The sequence below is a fragment of the Coregonus clupeaformis genome, chromosome 28 (genome assembly GCF_020615455.1).
Source record: "Coregonus clupeaformis isolate EN_2021a chromosome 28, ASM2061545v1, whole genome shotgun sequence".
Lineage (NCBI taxonomy): Eukaryota > Metazoa > Chordata > Actinopteri > Salmoniformes > Salmonidae > Coregonus > Coregonus clupeaformis.
In genome coordinates, this window is record NC_059219.1 from 19426855 (window position 1) to 19450717 (window position 23863).

At 44.8% G+C, this 23863-nt stretch overlaps 1 protein-coding gene across 4 annotated transcripts in view; it reads left to right on the forward strand.

Moving 5' to 3' along the window:
* Positions 1-23863, forward strand: part of LOC121543362 (oxysterol-binding protein-related protein 8) — a 158607-nt gene that overhangs the window by 79479 nt on the left and 55265 nt on the right. The window contains exon 1 of one of the 4 annotated variants that reach the window (XM_045208691.1): positions 7522-7848. The exons of the other annotated variants lie outside the window; for them this stretch is intronic. Coding sequence (XP_045064626.1) covers positions 7698-7848 — 151 coding nt within the window. The 5' untranslated portion in view covers positions 7522-7697. Of the gene's footprint in view, positions 1-7521; positions 7849-23863 lie in introns of those variants that run through there. 4 annotated transcript variants of the gene reach the window in all.

Below are 23863 nucleotides of genomic sequence, written 5' to 3' on the forward strand. Positions count from 1 at the left end.
TGTAAGTCGCTCTGGATAAGAGCGTCTGCTAAATGACTAAAATGTAAATGTATAGTGATATGGTGTCTGGCCCCACATGGACGGATTCCTGGACATCCTACCAGGAGATGGTGTCTGGTGGCTATATACAAATGCATTGTTCTATGACTAGGCTTATAGCTGACTGCCTGCAAAACACATCATCATGACAGTTTTTGTTCTGCTGTCGAAATACAACTCAATTCAGTCGTTATATCAAATCAATCAAATCAAATTGTATTGGTCACATATATTTAGCAGATGTAGCAAAATGCTTGTATTTCTAGCTCCAACAGTGCAGTAATATCTAACAATATCTAACAATACACACAAATCTAAAAGTAAAAGAATGGAATTAAGAAATATAGAAATATTAGGACGAGCAAAGTCAGAGTCCGGAGTATAAATAGGTATGTATGTATGTGATGGGATGTATAGACATTATGGATAGTATGTGGATATAATATGTAGTATATTAGAAGAATATGTAGGATAGAATAGTATATGTATAGCAATAGTTGAATAGGATGGCATTGACTAGAATACAGTATATACATATGAAATGAGTAAAACATTATGTAAATATGATTAAAGTGACCAGTGTTCCATTATTAAAGTGACCAGTGATTCCATGCCTATGTACATAGAGCAGCAGCCTCTAAGGTGCAGGGTTGAGTAACCGGGAGGTAGCCGGCTAGTGACTAAGTTCAGGGCAGGGTACTGGGTGGAGGCCGGCTAGTGATGGCTATTTAACAGTCTGATGGCCTTAAGATAAAAGCTGTTTTTCATTCTCTCGGTCCCAGCTTTGATGCACCTGTACTGACTTTGCCTTCTGGATGTTAGTGGGGTGAACAGGCCGTGTCTCAGGTGGTTGATGTCCTTGATGATCTTTTTTGACCTTCCTGTGGCATTGGTTGCTGTAGGTGTCCTGGAGGGCAGGCAGTGTGCCCTCGGTGACGCGTTGGGCAGACCGCACCACCCTCTGGAGAGCCCTGCGGGCGGTGCAGTTGCCATACCAGGCAGTGATACAGCCTGACAGGATGCTCTTAATGGTGCATCTGTAAAAGTTTGTGAGGTCTCTTTGCGTATAAGACGTCTTGATGATAAATACACCAATAATACACCAAAAATGATTGGCATTGTCTGTCTTTTGGCTTTTGGGTACTTCACTGGGTCTGGCATTCACTGGAGTGGCTTTACCTCAGTGTGGCTCTCTGTACAGAGACCCCCCAGACCCTCTAGGAATACCTGGCAGGAAGCTTGGCCCCAGTGATGTACTGCAGTTGCCATACCAGGCAGTGATGCAACCAGTCAGGATGCAACCAGTCAGGATGCTCTCGATGGTGCAGCTGTAGAACCTTTTGAGGATCTGAGGACCCATGCCAAATCTTTTCAGTCTCCTTAGGGGGAATAGGTTTTGTCGTGCCCTCTTCACGACTGTCTTGGTGTGCTTGGACCATGTTAGTTTGTTGGTGATATGGACACCAAGGAACTTGAAGCTATCAACCTGCTCCACTACAGTCCCGTCGATGAGAATGGGGGCGTGCTCGGTCCTCTTATTTTTCCTGTAGTTCACAATCATCTCCTTTGTCTTGATCACGTTGAGGGAGAGGTTGTTGTCCTGGCACCACACGGCCAGGTCTCTGACCTCCTCCCTATAGGCTGTCTCATCGTTGTCGGTGATCAGGCCTACCACTGTTGTGTCATCGGCAAACTTAATGATTGTGTTGGAGTCGTGCCTGGCCATGCAGTCATGAGTGAACAGGGAGTACAGGAGGGCACTGGGCACACTCCCCTGAGGGGCCCCCGTGTTGAGGATCAGCGTGGCGGATGTGTTGTTACCTACCCTTAGGAGTTAATGTAGCCTGAATGTAAACATAGCAGAGCACTCTACCCAGGAAATGTCAACCATTGAACCCCTATTTACTCAGGATTGCATTGCCCATCCACCGTGATACAGTATTCAGCTATTAACTAGCACTAATATGACCATACAGTGCCTTGCAAAAGTATTCACCCACCTTGGCATTTTTCCTATTTTGTTGCATTACAACCTGTAATTTAAATGGATTTTTATTTAGATTTCATGTAATGGACATACACAAAATAGTCCAAATTGGTGAAGTGGAAAAAAATTCTAATTTTTTTTTACGGAAAAGTGGTGCGTGCATATGTATTCACCGCCTTTGCTATGAAGCCCCTAAATAAGATCTGGTGCAACGAATTACCTTCAAAGTCACATAATTAGTTAAATAAAGTCCACCTGTGTGCAATCTAAGTGTCACATGATCTGTCACATGATCTCAGTATATATACACCTGTTCTGAAAGGCCCCAGAGCCTGCAACACCACTAAGCAAGGGGCACCACCAAGCAAGCGGCACCATGAAGACCAATTAGCTCTCCAAACAGGTCAGGGACAAAGTTGTGGAGAAGTACAGATCAGGGTAGGGTTATAAAAAAATATCTGAAATGTTGAACATCCCACAGAGCACCATTAAATCCATTATTAAAAAATGGAAAGAATATGGCACCACAACAAACCTGCCAAGAGAGGGCCGCCCACCAAAACTCACGGACCAGGCAAGGGGGGCATTAATCAGAGAGGCAACAAAGAAACCAAAGACAACCCTGAAGGAGCTGCAAAGCTCCACAGCGGAGATTGGAGTATCTGTCCATAGGACCACTTTAAGCCGTACACTCCACAGAGCTGGGCTTTACAGAAGAGTGGCCAGAAAAAAGCCATTGCTTAAATAAAAAAATAAGCAAACACGTTTGGTGTTCGCCAAAAGGCATGTGGGAGACTCCCCAAACATATGGAAGAAGGTACAAAGTTAGCTTTTTGGCCATCAAGGAAAATGCTATGTCTGGCGCAAACCCAACACCTCTCATCACCCCGAGAACACCATCCCCACAGTGAAGCATGGTGGTGGCAGCATCATGCTGTGGGGATGTTTTTCATCGGCAGGGACTGGGAAACTGGTCAGAATTGAAGGAATGATGGATGGCGCTAAATACAGGGAAATTCTTGAGGGAAACCTGTTTCAGTCTTCCAGAGATTTGAGACTGGGATGGAGGTTCACCTTCCAGCAGGACAATGACCCTAAGCATACTGCTAAAGCAATACTTGAGTGGTTAAAGGGGAAACATTTAAATGTCTTGGAATGGCCTAGTCAAAGCCCAGACCTCAATCCAATTGAGAATCTGTGGTATGACTTAAAGATTGCTGTACACCAGCGGAACCCATCCAACTTGAAGGAGCTGGAGCAGTTTTGCTTTGAAGAATGGGCAAAGATCCCAGTGGCTAGATGTGCCAAGCTTATAGATACATACCCCAAGAGACTTGCAGCTGTAATTGCTGCAAAAGGTGGCTCTACAAGGTATTGACTTTGGGGGGGTTATGCACGCTCAAGTTTTCTGTTTTTTTTGTCTTATTTCTTGTTTGTTTCACAATAAAAAATATTTTGCATATTCAAAGTGATAGGCATGTTGTGTAAATCAAATGATACAACCCCCCCAAAAAATCAGTTTTAATTCCAGGTTGTAAGGCAACAAAATAGGAAAAATGCCAAGGGGGGTGAATACTTTCGCAAGCCACTGTATATATGGTCATTGGTGCCAAGATAGTTGGTGTTGAGTTCTTTGAGGTAAGAATCAGAAAGTATCCATTGTTGCCACGTGTCCTATTAAATACCAGGTAAATACCAGAAACGATCCATTGTTGCCACACCATTTCCTATTAAATACCAGGTAAATACTATAAACTATCCATTGTTGCCACAACATTTCCTATTAAGTACCTGTTGTTGCTCTACTTCCTGATATGCAGATGCCATGTGCTGTGCTGTAATGGAGAACCATTGTTTCTTTATCTTAATCCTGCATGTGGGGGCTAGTGTTACACACAGGGTGATATCTAGTCGTCTGTGTAAAAATCCAGTGGAGTGTGATCCAGTCATCGTGTAGGGTAAAGTTGCACTAGAGATTCTGATCTTAGGTCAGTTTAGCCTTTTTCCCACTAATGGTTAAGGTTCGGATTGGGGGAGGGGAAGCTGATCCTAGGTCTGTGCCTACGGGAAACTTCACTCCGGAGCGACTATTGTGGTCCATATGGATGTCTGGGACTTAGTGTGTCTGTGTTCAGTCGCTAAAATGCTAATCTGTTCAAGGCACGTTAGCTGATGACTGTCCAGTCACTCAATGCAAATGTTTCTGGACACATGCATAGCCATGCATTATGTATTGACCTGGACTATCTTTATCTCAGGATACGTTGACCCAGGCTATTGACCTGGACTGTTTTTACCTCAGGATATGTTGACCCAGGCTATTGACTTGGACCATCTTTATCTCAGGATACGTTGACCAAGGCTATTGACCTGGACTATCTTTATCTCAGGATACGTTGACCCAGGCTATTGACCTGGACTGTTTTTACCTCAGGATATGTTGACCCAGGCTATTGACTTGGACCATCTTTATCTCAGGATACGTTGACCAAGGCTATTGACCTGGACTATCTTTATCTCAGGATACGTTGACCCAGGCTATTGACCTGGAATGTTTTTACCTCAGGATATGTTGACCCAGGCTATTGACCTGGACCATCTTTATCTCAGGATACGTTGACCCAGGCTATTGACCTGGACTATCTTTATCTCAGGATACGTTGACCCAGGCTATTGACCTGGACTATCTTTATCTCAGGACATGTTGACCCAGGCCAGTATTGTGGATATGGTGGACACATGTAGAATGCCTGGTGACTTTGTTTAGCTGGCCCAATATTTGTCTTCAAACACTGACCTAATGTGGGCACTCCCTAAATACCCTCATGCACTATTTCCTGATATGACAGCGACCTGATGCTTCCTAGTCCACTACTGGGCTTCTGATGCTTAGACTACTACTTTTAACCCAATGGAAGTTAGAGACGGACCCTAACCCAGGGGGTTAAGCAGAACATGACGTTGTTGGCCCAACATCTTGGTGAAGTTTCTTCGCTCTGTTTGATTCGTTTCTTTAATGAAAGGCCATTTTATTCATTTGCACCAGCTGAACTTTCCTTTGAGGGGGCAGGGTTAATTAAGCCTAGGACTATGAATTATACATACTCTAGAATGTCTTAATTACCTGTGTTAATTGAATTATACAGTGAGGGGAAAAAAGTATTTGATCCCCTGCTGATTTTGTACGTTTGCCCACTGACAAAGAAATGATCAGTCTATAATTTTAATGGTAGATTTATTTGAACAGTAAGAGACAGAATAACAACAAAAAAATCCAGAAAAACGCATGTCAGAAATGTTATACATTGATTTGCATTTTAATGAGGGAAATAAGTATTTGACCCCCTCTCAATCAGAAAGATTTCTGGCTCCCAGGTGTCTTTTATACAGGTAACGAGCTGAGATTAGACAGACTGATCATGTCTTTGTCAGTGGACAAACGTACAAAATCAGCAGGGGATCAAATGCTTTTTTCCCTCACTGTACATACTCTAGAACGTCTTAATTACCTGTGTTAATTGAATTAGACATACTCTAGAACGTCTTAATTACCTGTGTTAATTAGCCTGTTTGCTCAGGGATCTGTGTCTGTGTCTGAAATGGCACCCTATTCCCTGTAAAGTGCACTAGTTTTGACCTGGGCCCATAGGGGTCTGGTCAAAAGTAGTGCACCATATAGGAAATAAGGTGCCATTTGGGACACCAAGGGTCGCCGAGCAACGCTGTGACATCACCGCTCGCTCACAGGACTCGGGAGCTGTTATCAAAGCTGTTTGCCTCGTCTCTAAACAGGCAGGGATGGAATATAGATAACAAACCTTAATTGGCCATAGTGCACTGAGGTGCCGCAGCTGTTGACAGAACAAACAAAGAAACATTAGGAGGGAAGGGTCAGTTGAATGGGATGGGAGGATGCCAGAAATCTTGTGGGTGGAAAAACAGCAATGCTCTGGAGATATTTTAACGATAAGGACTGAGTCGGGCCTATTGGTTTTCACAGAGATAACCATTGGTGCTCTTTGAGACTGTTCTCAAGGCACTACTTCTCTTGTACCATTTTGTTCTGTACCTGTAACAGACCTTTCTTATGGACAAAATGTTCTTACAGCATTGTCATGGTGACTGGGGCAGCACAATCTTCTTAACCTCTTCCTGGTGCAAGTCGTGGTGACAGTCTTGTCCTAGCTGAGAGACTGAACTGTCCCCTTGAGATTGCAGTCCCAGAGATCAATATCTTGAGCTGGGAAAAAACTGTCCCTTAGCCATTTCCGTTGTGTGACCTTCCTCATACAGTAACATTACGAGCATTGGTATTAACAGCATTTTAATTAGTTAAATTTCATTACAAATTGACTGGGTGTCCCTGAGGGTATTGTCTTGAAGACCCTGTTCTCCAACCCTTACATTTGTTGAACAGTGACTATAAGAAATGAGGAGAGAAGACGCTTTTTCACAGTGTTCGTGATCGATTAGTTCTCTCCAAATGCTACTCATGTCAAGCTGGTTGCTAGAAGACTGACAAATAGCAAGCCACAAATAGCAAACTACAGGTCAGAAAATAGCTTTTTGATCCTTCAACATACAATCTTTTTGACAGGTAGAATGGGCTATGGTCTTGAAACATAGATGGCCTTGATTGCAGTGCACAGAGCTATGGATGAGCTTTTGTGTGATGAACAGATTAGAAAGAATAGGTAAGTAAATAATATCAAATCAAATCAAATGTTATTTGCCACTTGCGCCGAATACAACAGGTGTAGACCTTACAGTGAAATGCTTACTTACAAGCCCTTAACCAACAATGCAGTTTTAAGAAAAATAAGTGTTAAATAAAACATGTAAATAATTAAAGAGCAGCAGTAAAATAAAATAACATTAGGGAGTGCCACTTATGGCTTTGGATATTACAGTAACAACCTTTGTGTTCTCCCTGAGGGGCTCAAAGGAATTGATTGGCCAGACAAGCATTGGGGAAGTCAACCGGCCAGTTTGGTCTTTGTGTCTGGGGAATACAATAGGGCATGCAGAGAGTTTATCCAAGAGAGGCTTCATTCTATCCTCACAGGCAGTGTCAATAGAGACTGGATTTATTACAAGTAGATGTGTCGCTCATTTGCGTTTGTGTGGGTGGGTGGGTGTGTTTGTGTGTTAGTGTCTAGTGTGTGTGTGTGTGTGTGTTTAGTATGTGGTAGCAGGTGTCTGAGTGCTAGAGTGCTGTAGCTGGAGAGGGAGACAGCGGTTGGCAGTGAGAAAAGCAGAGATATTCATTGAAAGAGAAAGAGGGGTAGCAAGCTGTTGTTGGAGGAGTCGAGATAAGATGCAACACTGCTGGGAGTAGGAGGGGTAAGGACTCTGCTGATTCGTCAGCGTAGTACTCAGAGCCTCCTCCCCTTGCACTCACTCACACACACACTCACACAGACAGAGAGAGTGAGCGGGAACAAGAGAGAGAGAGGGTGGGAACAAGAGAGAGGGAGGAAGAAAGCGACAAATTGTGCTACACTGGTTTGAGTTCCTGGAGACTGAGTTGCTGTGCTTGCTGTGTCCTGTGTGTGTTCCTGGCTGCGGGCGATCAGATCTGAGAATTTCGCGGTCGGCGGCTTCGCCCTCCTTGGCCCCCGCTGATCCCCGGCAGGCCCTCCTCAGGCCCCCCCGGGCTCTCGCCGGCCCCATGATGAAGGAGGAGGGAGTGCTGTGCCGTCGCCGCTTCTCCACATGCGGCACGACCAGCTCGCCGCGGCCCTCACACCCCGACGGACGCAAGCTCATCCGCAACGCTTCTTTCGGGGGCTACAACGAGCTGTCGCCCCTCTCGCTGCCAGGTGGGTGTGGTAGTTGAGATGGTGGTGGACCCCTCACCCTTCCCCTCCAGTCTGATGAGGAGCCTGCCCTACACCCAGCTAGTTGTAGGCTAGCTGTTGCTTTGAGTAATACCCTCTGTCCAGTAGCGGAGTTACCTGTGTGCTTGTTCCCTGTAGAGTCGTAACCCTAGATACTGGTTGTTGACGGTGACTGTGCTGTTATTTGTGCTGGACCTTTTCTTGAAGGTTATTGTGTTCTGGATGCACACTGTAGCAATATTGGAACTACAGGTATACTGTTGCTATAGTGGCGTCCCAGTAGCAGAGTTACCTGTGTGCTTGTCCCCTATAGAGACAGAGTCGTAACCCATAGATACTGGTTGTAGACTGTGACTGTGCTACTATTTCAGATACAAATGTGTGGGATGTTATTGTTTTCAGTAAACTGTCACAACATTGGAGCAGTTCTCTTGCTGTTCCTTTTTACATTGCAGATTCTGATGTTGAACCTGTCCTGTCTATTTCTTCTAAGAGTTCTGAATTCTTATATTAGAATATACTTTGAATACATATTTTTCCTTGTATAGAAATGTACTCAGTCATATACAGACGTATTATATCGTACTCGGTAGCCCGAGTAACTGTGCGCTGCTTTGGAGTGGCCGTCCACCTGAGCATGAGATCGACAGGGCTTTCACGGAACGTCAACTGAAGTGAATAAGACCTAAAGCTTCTGTAGTGAGTGTCATGTTTTTAACCTGTCAGCCTGTCAGCCTGTCAGCCACCGAGCCGGCACAGACTCCATTCATCTCTGTTGAAGACTGTCTGAGAGGCTCTCTCCCTGCCAGGAGAGCCGGAGACGGCTGGTGCAGGCTGGTTGCATTCGGTCTCTCTCTCTCTCTCTCTCTCTCTCTCTTTCTCTGCCTCCTTTCTTATCCTTCATTCACTTCTCAGTCACTTTTAAGCCAAATTTAAGCTCAATAATCAGGTTCATCAGGTTGTATATAGCTTAACCAATCAAAGGCGTATCTGCCATTTTTGGAGCCGATCTCCACACAGTTTCATCGGTGCTCCAGCTTCTCTGCCCATAGGCCATTGTGACTGTATGGCTGGAGCCTGTCGGCTGGGCTCTGATCTCCCCCCTCTTTCAGGGTTACCTGGGGCTAGCTTCTCCACAGGAGGTGCCAGTGAGGGGCCAATGACTCAGCAGATTAACCTGGGCGGTGGCCTATTAATAGACCAATCACGTGCACCAAAAAGACAGACAGGAAATATCAGTGTCCTCTTAGCTCCGAGCCCGCCCCCACATGCCCACTCGTTTGAAATATTATCCACCCCAACGATTAAGCGGCTTTGTCTGGCCAGCAGCTCTGGCAGCGTAGCCAAGGAGGATCCGGTCCACGCCGACTGCCAATGAACACTCCCCTGTCTTTGTGTTGTTGTTGTTGTTGTTGTTGTTAGCCATTGTTTGCAGGCTGACCATTAATTGGTTTTGGAGGTCATGAATGGGGAAATGAAGAAAGGGTGGAATTGCGGTGCTCTGCTAGCTCTGTTAAAAACGGAATGGTAGTACGGATTTATTTTTAATTAACCTTTATTTAAGCAGGGAGTCATGCTGAGACCATGGTCTCTTCGCAGATGAGCCCTGCAGCAGATGAGCCCTGCAATTTGGATCACCCCGGGGTCAGAGTAACCATTGCAGCACGCCATTACAAAGTCATTACAGGGGTTGCATCCCAAATGGCACCCTATTCCCTATTTAGTGCACTGCTTTTGAACTCTGGTCAAAAGTAGTGCACTATATAGGGAATAGGGTGCCATTTGGGACCATTGCCAGTCTCGCCATGTGATGACAGGGCTGCGTTGCTTGCTTCCTTAAAGGGGCAATCTGCAGTTAAAACAGTAACAAAGAGGACACCCCTCCACTGATTTGGTAAGAATGCTGAGGGATGGGGCTGGAGAAATGTAACCACTCTCAAATTCATAGACAGAGCTATGGATGCAAGGACTGACCATCCATGAGATCAAAATGATAGTTTTAACCATGTCTTTTAGCTATACATCAGAACCCAAAAGCTTATATTTTGGGTTCTGATGGGGTAAGACAGTTGAACTATGCCCATGAGGAATTTGTAAATTATATTCTTCAACAATCAATGGCTATATATCATTAATTCAAAAGTCAAAAAATGTGTGTAGCAATCCAGCAGATTGCCCCTTTAAGAGGTAGATTTTGGCAGAGCAGAAATAGAATGCCACTTTATTGTCCATCTTGCAAAGGAAATGTGTATTTTGACCCCTTTCCTGTGGACGTGGCACAATGATTTCTGATGTTTTGAAATAAATGGTGCAACAAGTTTTAAGAGTAATACCGGTCTCTTTAAAAACTCAAGAGTTTGCTACAGGCCTGCCTCCCACTGTAGTGATGCACCATATGCTATCCCACTGGGCAAAATTAAGCACATGACGTTTTAATTATGTCATTTTCTGTTTGTAAACTGGTTTTCTGATTGGGAATGTCTAATGACATCATGCAGATTATAGCCAACTGGTCTCTGTTACAACCAGGTAAAGACGTCATGGGAAAGATGTCATATTTTGTTTGTTATCTGGTCAGGTAACCAGATTACAACCAGGTAGAGATGTCTTTTTCTGGTTGCTAAATAGACTGTTTACCAAAAGATGTCTTAATGACATCATTGCAACCACTTTGGCACACTGCTCCGTGCGGCTCCGTGTCGCTCCATGGTGCACCCTGCGGCTCCGTGCCGCTCTGTGCCGCTCCATGTGGCTCCGTGCCGCTCTGTGCAGCTCCGTGCCGTTCCATGCGGCTCCGTGTCGCTCCATGGTGCTCCCTGCGGCTCCGTGCCGCTCCCTGGTGCTCCCTGCGGCCCCGTGCCGCTCCATGTGGCTCCGTGCCACTCCGTGCCGCTCCATGTGGCTCCGTGCCGCTCCATGTGGCTCCGTGCCGCTCCATGTGGCTCCATGCGGCTCCGTTCTGCTCCATCAGAGTCAAAATGATGATGGTGACCTTGTTGCCATGGCAAATGTAAAGCAAACAGCATACCTGCCTGCACACTGATTTATGCCCCCAAAACCCCAAATTGAGGCTTTATCCTAGTGCATATAGCAGGCAATCTTTTCACCATTCCCCAATTGTCGTCAGGCCGGCTGTTGCTAGGGAACCTTTTGGTTCTTCCCGAAAACATGGCGTCAGTGTTCGTCAAAGCTGTCATGCCGTGTGTGTGTGTGCGCGTGTGTGTGTGTGTGTGTATGTGTGTGTGCACTTGTGACGACCCTCCCACTCTGTCTGCCGTATTCTCTCTTTGTTCTTGTTTCCTTGTTAGGATGCCGGTGGGCGGAGTTGGGAGGGTCGTCAGCTACATGGGAAACACCTGGGCCGGGTGTGTCCCAGGATAAATGGACCTCTTCCACATTCATTAGGGAGACTCTCTCCAGGCAGTTACTTTGATCTTGGTTGTGATATTTTGAGGCCTTTTTGGGTTGTTTGCTTTGGCACTTTTCAACACTTTTCCATATTACATTTATGCATGCAAACACTCACGTACACTACTGATTACTGATTACACACACCATTGTTATTTGATTTAGTTTACTTTAATTAATAAATATATACTTTGAGTACTCCTTGTCTCCACGTGTCTCCCTTTTGTTACGAACTTGAGCCGGTTCGTGACAAGTGGGGGTTCGTCCCGGGATTTTGAACTGGTTGTGTTTGGGAGAACGTGGAGTTAATGTCCAATTCTGTAGGGTTTTTCTTTGTAAATTTTGTTAGTTTGTTTGAGTTTGATAGGGCAGTATTGGTTGCCTTTGGGTTTTGTACTGCGTTGGAGAGAGTACATTGGTTAGTTTCCAGTCCCTGCCCAGCCTGGAAACTCTTGCTCTACTCGCTGTTGGGACATCGGGCTGAGGTGAGTACAATCGGCTGTGTACCTCAGTGGGAGATTGGGGGGTAGTGACATTTGCTACCCGGAGCTATAGCTTTTTTCCCCTGATAGGCTTAGTGACGTGTTTTGTTTTGGGATACGTTGGGCATGGTTAAATGTTTGTTATTTTTGTGTGGTGTCAGTGGACTGAGCAGTTGTCTCGGGGCACATCCGTGGCTTGGGGGAAATCTACCAGCGTGCTGGGGGTTTAATTCCTTGCCAGCGGGCTACAGTGCGTAATTACCCACCGCAAATCTGCACGAAGACTAGGGTTGAGTTATTGTAGGTTTTGGGGAAGCTCCATATCCCAGCTCTTTTCTGTGGTGCTCGGTGTGATTGTATTTCTCTTGTGTCTGGTGTGCTCAGCAGAGGGGTTGAGAAAGATTATTATGATATATATATTTAATTTTTTTTTCCCTGATTATGGCGTCTAAGGTAGACGAGTTCATTCGCTTTCCATCAGAAGAACTGTTAGAATTATGTACTAAAGAACAGCTGTTGAAGGTTGCTGAACACTACAAGGTTGAAATTAGTGATAAACGTCTAAAAAATTCTATTAGGTTAATATTGAAGGCCAATTTGATGGAGAGTGGTATTCTGGATGTTACCACTGGGGCAGCGTCTGCTGAGGACACGTTGTCTCCCGATATGTTACAATGACCGCTCCATCGGTTAGTCATAGTGGTCTTCTTTTTGAACAGCAGAAAGAACTGCTTCTGTTACAGCTAGAGCATGAACAAAATGGACAAAGAGCTAAAATGGAGCATGAACAAGCTAAAATGGAGCATGAACGAAATGGACAAAGAGCTAAAATGGAGCATGATCGTGTAAAATATGAAAGGGAATTGGAATTTAAACAGGATATGGAGCGTGCTAAAATCAAGCTGCAACAAGAGCGACTAGAGTTGGTTAGGGGAAGGAAAGCTCTCAGGGGGAGAGTTTGCTCTGGGAAGGTGACCCAGAGTTACCTAGGGTCGTTCCTCTTTTGGTCGTAATCCAGAGACATTTGATGTTGTAGGGAATTTACGGTTGTTGCCCCAGTTTAATGAAAAGGACCCGGAGACATTCTTTTCATTGTTTGAGCGTGTTGCTGACGCTAGGAGTTGGCCTGATTCTGATCGCACTTTGATGTTGCAGTGTGTGCTGACTGGTAAAGCGCAAGAAGCATATTCAGCTCTTAGTGTAGCAGACAGTGTTAGTTATGAGAAGGTTAAAACGGCTGTGTTACAGAGTTATGAATTGGTCCCTGAGGCTTACCGCCAACGATTTAGAACTTTAAAAAGGGATGATCAGCAGACTCATGTTGAGTTTGCGCGAATATTATCTTCACAGTTCAATCGCTGGTGTTCCGCCTCTACAGTTATGACTTTCCAAGGGCTGTGTGATCTGATTATGTTAGAACAATTTAAGGACACAATCCCTGATCGTATAGCGACGTACATTAACGAACGAAAAATAAAGACTGTCGCTGAAGCTGCGGTTTTGGCAGATGAATATGTGTTGACTCACACACATTTTTTTGCAGAACCCCGTATTCGGAGTGAGTGGGGGTGTTTGCAGAGATTTGGGCCTCGCTCGCCGAGATACTTCGGTTCCCCGGGCAGAGTTTCATTCAACTGGGGTTGAGCCTGATACCCGTGGTAAAACTGACTTTGGTCAAGAGTGTCACTACTGTCGAGAATTAGGTCATTGGAAAAATGAATGTCCGATTCTTAGGTCTAGGGGTAAATTCAGTACAGGTGCTTATGGTAAATCGAGGCCTATAGCGTTAGCAGCGCCTGTTCCACATCAGTTCACTCCTGACGCATTGTCTCATGCCCAGAGCCATGTGAAGGGCTATATTGATCCCGAGTATTTACCTTTTGTTACGGAGGGTTTTGTGTCTATGGTAGGAAGTAAGAACCTAGTGCCAGTAAAGATCCTAAGAGATACAGGTGCCTCTGAATCATTTGTGTTGGAATCTGTGTTACCCTTCTCTCACGGAGACTGATTCGGGGAATAGTGTTCTAATTAGGGGGAATAGGTTTGAACACTCTGTCAGTTCCATTGCATAAACTGATGTTGGATTGTGGACTGGTGAAAGGTGAGGTTGTTGTGGGGGTGCGTCCTTCATTGCCTATTGAGGGTGTTGACGTGATCCTTGGAAATAACTTGGCTGGGGAGCGTGTGTGGCCTATCGTGTTTCCATCTTTAGCGGTTTCTACTAAGCCTTCAATTGTAGGGATTCCTGATGAGAGTGCGCAGAATTTCCCAGAGGTGTTTTCTGCGTGTGCAGTGACGTGTTCTATGATCCCTGATGACTTGGTCACGGAACTGGCTAACGAGAATACCATAAAGAAGTCTGTTACTGTTTTCCCTGTTATCCTCGTTATCCGTATCCCGCTCCGATTTAATCGAGGCGCAATGGGATGACCCTACATTAGAAGAGTTGCGGGACCAAATTGTGCCTGTAGTTGGGAGATGTCGCACAGGGCTATTTTCTCCAAGAGGAGGTCCTGATGAGGAAGTGGATGTCCCATGGTAGTTGTTTTCTGGGGAGGCGATTAGTCAGGTTGTGGTACCAGTTAGGCTTCGTGAGTTGGTGCTGACAACTTCTCACAACGACGTTGCTGGGCATATGGGTGTGAGAAAAACCTACAATCGCATATTACGACATTTTTTTGGCCAAGATTAAAGAGGGATGTTTCTGATTTCATCAAAACTTGTCACACCTGTCAATTAACTGGTAAACCTAATCAAGCTATTAAGCCGGTACCACTGTTCCCTATTCCTGTACTCAGTAAACCTTTTGAGTATTTGATTATTGACTGTGTTGGTCCTCTGCCTCGTTCTAGAAAGGGTAGTAATTATTTGTTGACTGTGATGTGTCAGACCACTAGGTTTCCTGTTGCCTACCCTCTCCGGTCTATCACGACTAAGGCTGTGTTAAAAGCTTTGACTCAGTTTCTCTCACTGTTTGGAATCCCTAAGGTCATTCAAAGTGATCAAGGATCTAATTTCACCTCTAATCTCTTTGGACAGGTTCTCCAACAACTCCATATTAAACACAACTTGTCTAGCGCTTATCATGCCCAAAGTCAAGGAGCACTGGAACGTTTCCATCAAACACTTAAGTCTTTGTTGAGAGCTTATTGTACTGAGATGGATAAGGATTGGGAGGAGGGGTTGCCTTGGTTACTGTTAGCTGCTAGGAGGTTTCACAGGGAGAGCACGGGTTTTAGCCCAAATGACCTAGTGTTTGGACATCGGGTGCGTGGGCTTTTATCTGTTCTCCAGGATGACTGGAAGTCTCCCGAGCCTCCTCAGTCCCTGTTATCATATGTGGGTGATTTTCGGCGACGCTTGTATGCCGCTGGTGAAATGGCTAAAGAGGAGCTATCATCTTCACAGGACAGGATGAAGAGCATATATGATCTGCGAGCTGAGCCTCATCACTTTAGTCCAGGTGATCAGGTTCTGGCTCTGCTGCCAATTGTTGGTTCTCCTTTTCAAGCCAAGTTTCAAGGTTCATATACAGTGGTGCGCCAGTACACTGAGCAAAATTATCTAGTTGCCACTCCAGAACGGAGGAAAGCACACCAACTGTGCCATGTAAATTTGTTAAAACCCTATTATGCACGTTCCTCTGAGACTGAACAGGGGGAGTCTACAGAGGACGGTAAGGCTGTTCTTTTGGCTGATATTGTTTATTCCCTGAGTTCTGGTCATGCTAGGTCTGTGCAGGAGCAGGAAGATGTTTCTGGTCCTGACGATTGCATACTGCAGGGTAGATTGAAAAATTCAGAGACACTGGAGATTGTAGATAGCCTTCTTACTCATCTACCTGTTGATGAGCGGAAAGAGAGGGTTGGTTTGATTCGGAGATTTCCAGGGTTGTTTTCGGATACACCTACACGTACAAACTTAATAGAACATGATATTGACATTGGAGATGCTGACCCCATTCGTCAACGGTTCTATAGAGTTTCTTCAGAGAAACTGCGTTGTCTGGATGCTGAGGTCAGGTACATGCTGGAGAGTAAAATAGCAGATCCTTCTTTCTCCAGTTGGGCTTCTCCCTGTATCTTGGGCAGTAAATCGGATGGAACAAATAGATTTTGTACGGACTACCGTAAGGTAAAACGATGTCACTGGGCCGGATTCATTTCCTCTTCCTCGGATGGAGGACTGCGTTGGTCAAGTCGGCGCAGCTACGTTTGTGAGCAAATTTGACCTGTTAAAGGGGGTATTGGCAGGTGCCACTGATGAGTAGGGCACGTGAAATCTCTGCCTTTATTACACCTTTTGGTCTGTACTGTATTCGGTTATGAGTTTCGGACTGCGTAATGCGCCTGCCACTTTTCAGCGATTTAAGAACAGGGTTGTCTCTGGTCTGGCTGGTTGCGCTGTTTATCTGGACGATGTAGTGATATATGCAGATGCTTGGGAGGAGCATCTGTCCCGTATTCAGGCCTTGTTCGGACGTCTGGCTGCGGGTCGCCTCACGATGAATTTGGCTGAATGTGAGTTTGCTCAGGCGACTGTTGTATACCTTGGAAAGGTGGTTGGGCAGGGTGACGTGCGCCTGTTCATGAATATTGATGTGACCGACCATTGTTTGATTTTGTCATGTTCTATCCTTCCTGTTTGTCCCCTCCTAGTCTTGTGTTCTTCTTTCCTCTTAAAGGTTGCTTCCTGTGTAAAGGTTGCTGAGGTCTGGAGAGGAGGATGATGGGTGGGGCAAGTGGAGGTGTGAACATGTACAATTTGTCGGTTTGGGACGCAGGGGCTGGTACGTTGGTCCGGGGTCCTTGTTGGTCCCCGGTCTTATGGGGGGGGTGTGACGACCCTCCCACTCTGTCTGCCGTATTCTCTCTTTGTTCTTGTTTCCTTGTTAGGATGCCGGTGGGCGGAGTTGGGAGGGTCCGTCAGCTACATGGGAAACACCTGGGCCGGGTGTGTCCCAGGATAAATGGACCTCTTCCACATTCATTAGGGAGACTCTCTCCAGGCAGTTACTTTGATCTTGGTTGTGATATTTTTGAGGCCTTTTTGGGTTGTTTGCTTTGGCACTTTTCAACACTTTTCCATATTACATTTATGCATGCAAACACTCACGTACACTACTGATTACTGATTACACACACCATTGTTATTTGATTTAGTTTACTTTAATTAATAAATATATACTTTGAGTACTCCTTGTCTCCACGTGTCTCCCTTTTGTTACGAACTTGAGCCGGTTCGTGACACACTCTATCCATAGACATGACAAAACCACACACAATTTACATGCGCCTCCACCGACACTTCACTGTCTTATATAATGATCCATCCATAAAGAACATCATATCTGTTGTTCAGGGAGCAAGTAGGGTGCCATGCCACCCCATTCACAGCATCATGGTATGGACCATCTCACTGGGAATGGATGGTATGACAGGTAGCCTAAGTGGTTGGTTCCACATCAACATCCTCAGAGGTGTGTTTATATTCACTTCAGTTATGGAGAAGCGAGAACAAAGAACTCGTAACTGTTTAAATGTTATTTTGGTTAGCACCGGTACACCCTCAGTGGGTAGGCAGAAACCGGAAGCATCAGTTTTTCAGGGGAAAAGCAAAGAACAGGTGAAGCCTGAAAACTGGATGCTTCCGGTTTCAGCCGACCCACTCAGGCATTTATTTTTACGCCAGCTACGTTAGGTTAGACAAACAAATCTGACTGTTGAAAGGCCATTTGGGTTAGCATTGGTATGCAGTGATAAGATACTTTCTTTGTTTCTTGTCAGCCTATGTTCTAGGTTTGTCTAGGGAGAATGTGGAGTGTTTCTTTGGAGGAAAAGTAGAGAGAAATGTGAAGCATAAGGGCTTATTAACTACTGCTTTATGCTCCCCAAGGATAAGGCATTATTAACCAGGGTTTATGCTCCCCATGGATAAGGCATTATTAACCAGTGGTTTATGCTCCCCATGGATAAGGCATTATTAACCAGTGGTTTATGCTCCCCATGGATAAGGCATTATTAACCAGGGTTTATGCTCCCCATGGAAAAGGCATTATTAACCAGTGGTTTATGCTCCCCATGGATAAGGCATTATTAACCAGTGGTTTATGCTCCCCATGGATAAGGCATTATTAACCAGGGTTTATGCTCCCCATGGATAAGGCATTATTAACCAGTGGTTTATGCTCCCTTTGCAATCACTGGGGCTTGTCTCTCTTCCCATTCATATTCACACGTTTCTCTCATGATTTACCTGCAAGGTGTTTGTTAAAGCGTCATCAATCACCTTACAATCTAAACGATTCATTGGCATCAATAGGATTTCACACAGAAACAGCTCTCATCCAGCATTAGATATGTTCAGTCATAGTGACACACACCAGGGTTTCCGTTAGCCCCCCAAAAATACGAAAAGCCAATGAATAAAATTGCCGCCGGCCAGTTGTCAGGGAGGAAAATATATATATATATTGTGAAATAATGCATTTTAGCCTATTCATTGATTGAAATACCAGTCGATGTAGCGTAAGAGCTGGTGCTACGGCTCATCAAACAGCTGTTGGTTGCTGCTGGAGTGTTACATGTGCTTTCATAAGCCCAATCATTGCATAACAATTCTAAATGCAATATTGTATTACAAATAATGGCCACGATTAAAAATAACTACTATTTTTATTTCTCAACTGGTAATATAGGGGTTGGTTGTTTAAATCAAATCAAATCAAATTTTATTTGTCACATACAGTGGGGAAAAAAAGTATTTAGTCAGCCACCCATTGTGCATGTTCTCCCACTTAAAAAGATGAGAGAGGCCTGTAATTTTCATCATAGGTACACGTCAACTATGACAGACAAAATCAGAAAAGAAATTCCAGAAAATCACATTGTAGGATTTTTAATGAATTTATTTGCAAATTATGGTGGAAAATAAGTATTTGGTCAATAACAAAAGTTTCTCAATACTTTGTTATATACCCTTTGTTGGCAATGACACAGGTCAAACGTTTTCTGTAAGTCTTCACAAGGTTTTCACACACTGTTGCTGGTATTTTGGCCCATTCCTCCATGCAGATCTCCTCTAGAGCAGTGATGTTTTTGGGGCTGTCGCTGGGCAACACGGACTTTCAACTCCCCCAAATATTTTCTATGGGGTTGAGATCTGGAGACTGGCTAGGCCACTCCAGGACCTTGAAATGCTTCTTACGAAGCCACTCCTTCGTTGCCCGGGCGGTGTGTTTGGGATCATTGTCATGCTGAAAGACCCAGCCACGTTTCATCTTCAATGCCCTTGCTGATGGAAGGAGGTTTTCACTCAAAATCTCACGATACATGGCCCCATTCATTCTTTCCTTTACACGGATCAGTCGTCCTGGTCTCTTTGCAGAAAAACAGCCCCAAAGCATGATGTTTCCACCCCCATGCTTCACAGTAGGTATGGTGTTCTTTGGATGCAACTCAGCATTCTTTGTCCTCCAAACACGACGAGTTGAGTTTTTACCAAAAAGTTATATTTTGGTTTAATCTGACCATATGACATCTCCCAATCCTCTTCTGGATCATCCAAATGCACTCTAGCAAACTTCAGACGGGCCTGGCATAAGCAGGGGGACACGTCTGGCACTGCAGTATTTGAGTCCCTGGCGGCGTAGTGTGTTACTGATGGTAGGCTTTGTTACTTTGGTCCCAGCTCTCTGCAGGTCATTCACTAGGTCCCCCCGTGTGGTTCTGGGATTTTTGCTCACCGTTCTTGTGATCATTTTGACCCCATTGGGTGAGATCTTGCGTGGAGCCCCAGATCGAGGGAGATTATCAGTGGTCTTGTATGTCTTCCATTTCCTAATAATTGCTCCCACAGTTGATTTCTTCAAACCAAGCTGCTTACCTATTGCAGATTCAGTCTTCCCAGCCTGGTGCAGGTCTACAAATTTGTTTCTGGTGTCCTTTGACAGCTCTTTGGTCTTGGCCATAGTGGAGTTTGGAGTGTGACTGTTTGAGGTTGTGGACAGGTGTCTTTTATACTGATAACAAGTTCAAACAGGTGCCATTAATACAGGTAACGAGTGGAGGACAGAGGAGCCTCTTAAAGAAGAAGTTATAGGTCTGTGAGAGCCAGAAATCTTGCTTGTTTGTAGGTGACCAAATACTTATTTTCCACCATAATTTGCAAATAAATTCATTAAAAATCCTACAATGTGAGTTTCTGGATTTTTTTCCCTCAATTTGTCTGTCATAGTTGACGTGTACCTATGATGAAAATTACAGGCCTCTCTCATCTTTTTAAGTGGGAGAACTTGCACAATTGGTGGCTGACTAAATACTTTTTTTCCCCACTGTACACGTGTTTAGCAGATGTTATTGCGGGTGTAGCAAAATGCTTGTGCTTCTAGCTCCGACAGTGCAGTAATATCTAACAATTTCACAACATATACCCAATACACACAAATCTAAGTAAGGAATGGAATTTAAGAATATATACATACATGGACAAGCAATGACAGAGCGGCATGGACTAAGATACAGTAAAATATTATAGAATACAGTGTATATATATATATATACACACTGCTCAAAAAAATAAAGGGAACACTTAAACAACACAATGTAACTCCAAGTCCATCACACTTCTGTGAAATCAAACTGTCCACTTAGGAAGCAACACTGATTGACAATAAATTTCACATGCTGTTGTGCAAATGGAATAGACAACAGGTGGAAATTATAGGCAATTAGCAAGACACCCCCAATAAAGGAGTGGTTCTGCAGATGGTGACCACAGACCACTTCTCAGTTCCTATGCTTCCTGGCTGATGTTTTGGTCACTTTTGAATGCTGGCGGTGCTTTCACTCTAGTGGTAGCCCCCCAAAGAAATGCCACCCCACACCATGACTGACCCACCGCTAAACCGGTCATGCTGGAGGATGTTGCGGGCAGCAGAACGTTCTCCATGGCGTCTCCAGACTCTGTCACGTCTGTCACATGTGCTCAGTGTGAACCTGCTTTCATCTGTGAAGAGCACAGGGCGCCAGTGGCGAATTTGCCAATCTTGGTGTTCTCTGGCAAATGCCAAACGTCCTGCACGGTGTTGGGCTGTAAGCACAACCCCCACCTGTGGACGTAGGGCCCTCATACCACCCTCATGGAGTATGTTTCTGACCGTTTGAGCAGACACATGCACATTTGTGGCCTGCTGGAGGTCATTTTGCAGGGCTCTGGCAGTGCTCCTCCTGCTCCTCCTTGCACAAAGGCGGAGGTAGCGGTCCTGCTGCTGGGTTGTTGCCCTCCTACGGCCTCCTCCACGTCTCCTGATGTACTGGCCTGTCTCCTGGTAGCGCCTCCATGCTCTGGACACTACGCTGACAGACACAGCAAACCTTCTTGCCACAGCTCGCATTGATTTGCCATCCTGGATGAGCTGCACTACCTGAGCCACTTGTGTGGGTTGTAGACTCCGTCTCATGCTACCACTAAAGTGAAAGCACCGCCAGCATTCAAAAGTGACCAAAACATCAGCCAGGAAGCATAGGAACTGAGAAGTGGTCTGTGGTCACCACCTGCAAAACCAGTCCTTTATTGGGGGTGTCTTGCTAATTGCCTATAATTTCCACCTGTTGTCTGTTCCATTTGCACAACAGCATGTGACATTTATTGTCAATCAGTGTTGCTTCCTAAGTGGACAGTTTGATTTCACAGAAGTGTGATTGACTTGGAGTTACATTGTGTTGTTTAAGTGTTCCCTTTATTTTTTTGAGCAGTGTATATATATATATATATATATATATATATATGAGATGAGTAGTGCAAGATATGTAAACATTATTAAAGTGACTGGTGTTCCATTTCTTAAAGTGGCCAGTGATTTCAATAGGCAGCAGCAGCCTCTAATGTGCTAGTGATAGCTATTTAACAGTCTGATGACCTTGAGATAGAAGCTGTTTTTCATTCTCTCGGTCCCAGCTTTGATGCACCTGTACTGACCTCGCCTTCTGGATGATAGCGCGGTGAACAGGCAGTGGCTCGGGAGGTTGATGTCCTTGATGATCTTTTTGGCCTTCCTGTGACATTGGGTGCTGTAGGTGTCCGGGAGGGCGTGTAGTTTGCCCCCGTTAATGCGTTCGGCAGACCGCACCACCCTCTGGAGAGCCCTGCGGTGGCGGGCGGTGCAGTTGCCGTACCAGGCAGTGATACAGCCCAACAGGATGCTCTCAATTGTGCATCTGTAAAGGTTTGTGAGGGTTTTAGGTGCCAAGCCAAATTTCTTCAGCCTCCTGAGGTTGAAGAGGCTCTGTTGCGCCTTCTTCACCACACTGTCTGCATGGGTGGACAAATTCAGCAACTATGGGGCAAAACAGACGGGTTAGATTGTTGACAACATGTAAACGATATTTCGTCTCCAATGTTTATTGAAAACATAAATACATTTGCACAATGAGCACTTGTTGCCTGCCAAATACATCGTTACAGTTGTTGGTTAGCTAGCTAGCGAATTTTTGCCATATTAGTATTGACAGGAAATTACATTTACATTTAAGTCATTTAGCAGACGCTCTTACAAATTGGAAATCAGTCAAAACACCTCAAAACAAGACATGGTATCAAGAAAAATATGAAACTAGCTGAAACGAATCACTTACGATTCCCTAAATGGCAGATTCTTGTCATTGTTGCTAGCTATCTGGCCATCCAGAATCTCAACAACAGACGGACTTCTGCCCCATTGAAGCATGTGCACATGGTTTTTGTGACGTTGTCAGCTAACCCATCTATTGAAGCGCGCTTCCCATTTGCCATTTAAGTGCATAGGCAACTAGGCAGGCTTCAGCGCGTCACACACCACGTTGCAGTGAGCTGGAGGCAGTATGCATTTTGAAAACATATAATAATATAATTGTTTGAAACCTGAACGTTTTACTACATATTATGAAGCATGTCTTAACTTGCTTCAAAGTAGCTTAGCCAAAATCCAACCAAATGTAGAGGCAATTGTTTTATACAGACTTCCATATGCCATTGAAACCAGTAGCCTATTTCTCTCACGTTCTATTGTTTTTCAAAGCAACTTTCTTTCATTGTCCAGTAGCCAAAGGCACAATCCTGGTCATATTAGCAACCCAGGCTAGTCTTTAGATCTCCCCGCTTTTCATCTTGGTCTCATGGAACCGCTTGCATGTGTGGTGTGCTTTTGACTGTTTTCCTGCTAACTGCATTATGGAAGGAACATTCGCGCGTAGCTACTGCCTTGTGCACATTGCTGCACTTATAATGTGAAGAAATAATAGTTGATCAACATTTTAAGTTAAACGTTCTGATCTGTTGCCTGAACCTCATTGCTTTTTAACGTTTATTGGATGTAGCCTAGGCCTACTGGTTGTATGAATCTGGGATCTATCATCCCACAACGGCCCCAGTCTATTTCTTTCTCTCACAGAACGACAAGCTGACCAATATAATAGGTAAACTTTTATACTATGGGGGATAGTAGATTAGCATAGGCTAGTGATTCTGCTGTTCATTGCTGGTCTTGTTGGCTGAGGAAAAGTGCGCATCAGAATTCGGTAAGAAGGACGCACGCACGCCATTGCATCCTGGAGTGTGTTCTCTTAAGATGGATAACCATAAACTAAATGTGATTTCTGTCATTCTGAGCACCGTGGGTCGACGCCCTAATCAGGTTAGGCACGCACACAATGGGTCCGATACATTTCTTAAATGTCCGGTAATTTAAAATGCTGCCGGTCAAATGTCTGGCGCCACATTTTCCTAACGAAACGCTGACACACACACACACACACACACACACACACACACACACACACACACACACAAAGATGCCTCATCCGAAACTCCTCATCCTTAAAGGGACATAATATATCAAATTGATTTAATTTGAATGAATAAACATTGTCTGGCCCTGCTAGACAGTTGACTCAACCTATCCAGACAGATAGTCTGTACCTCATTTGACTAAGTAGATGAATGACAATAAGGTTTACAGAGAGCTTTGTGTCTACCTTCTCTCTCTAACACATCTCTCCATAGAGCCTTCAGAATAAGAGCCTCCCAAATGGCACCCTATTCCCTATTTAGTGCACTGCTTTTGACCAGAG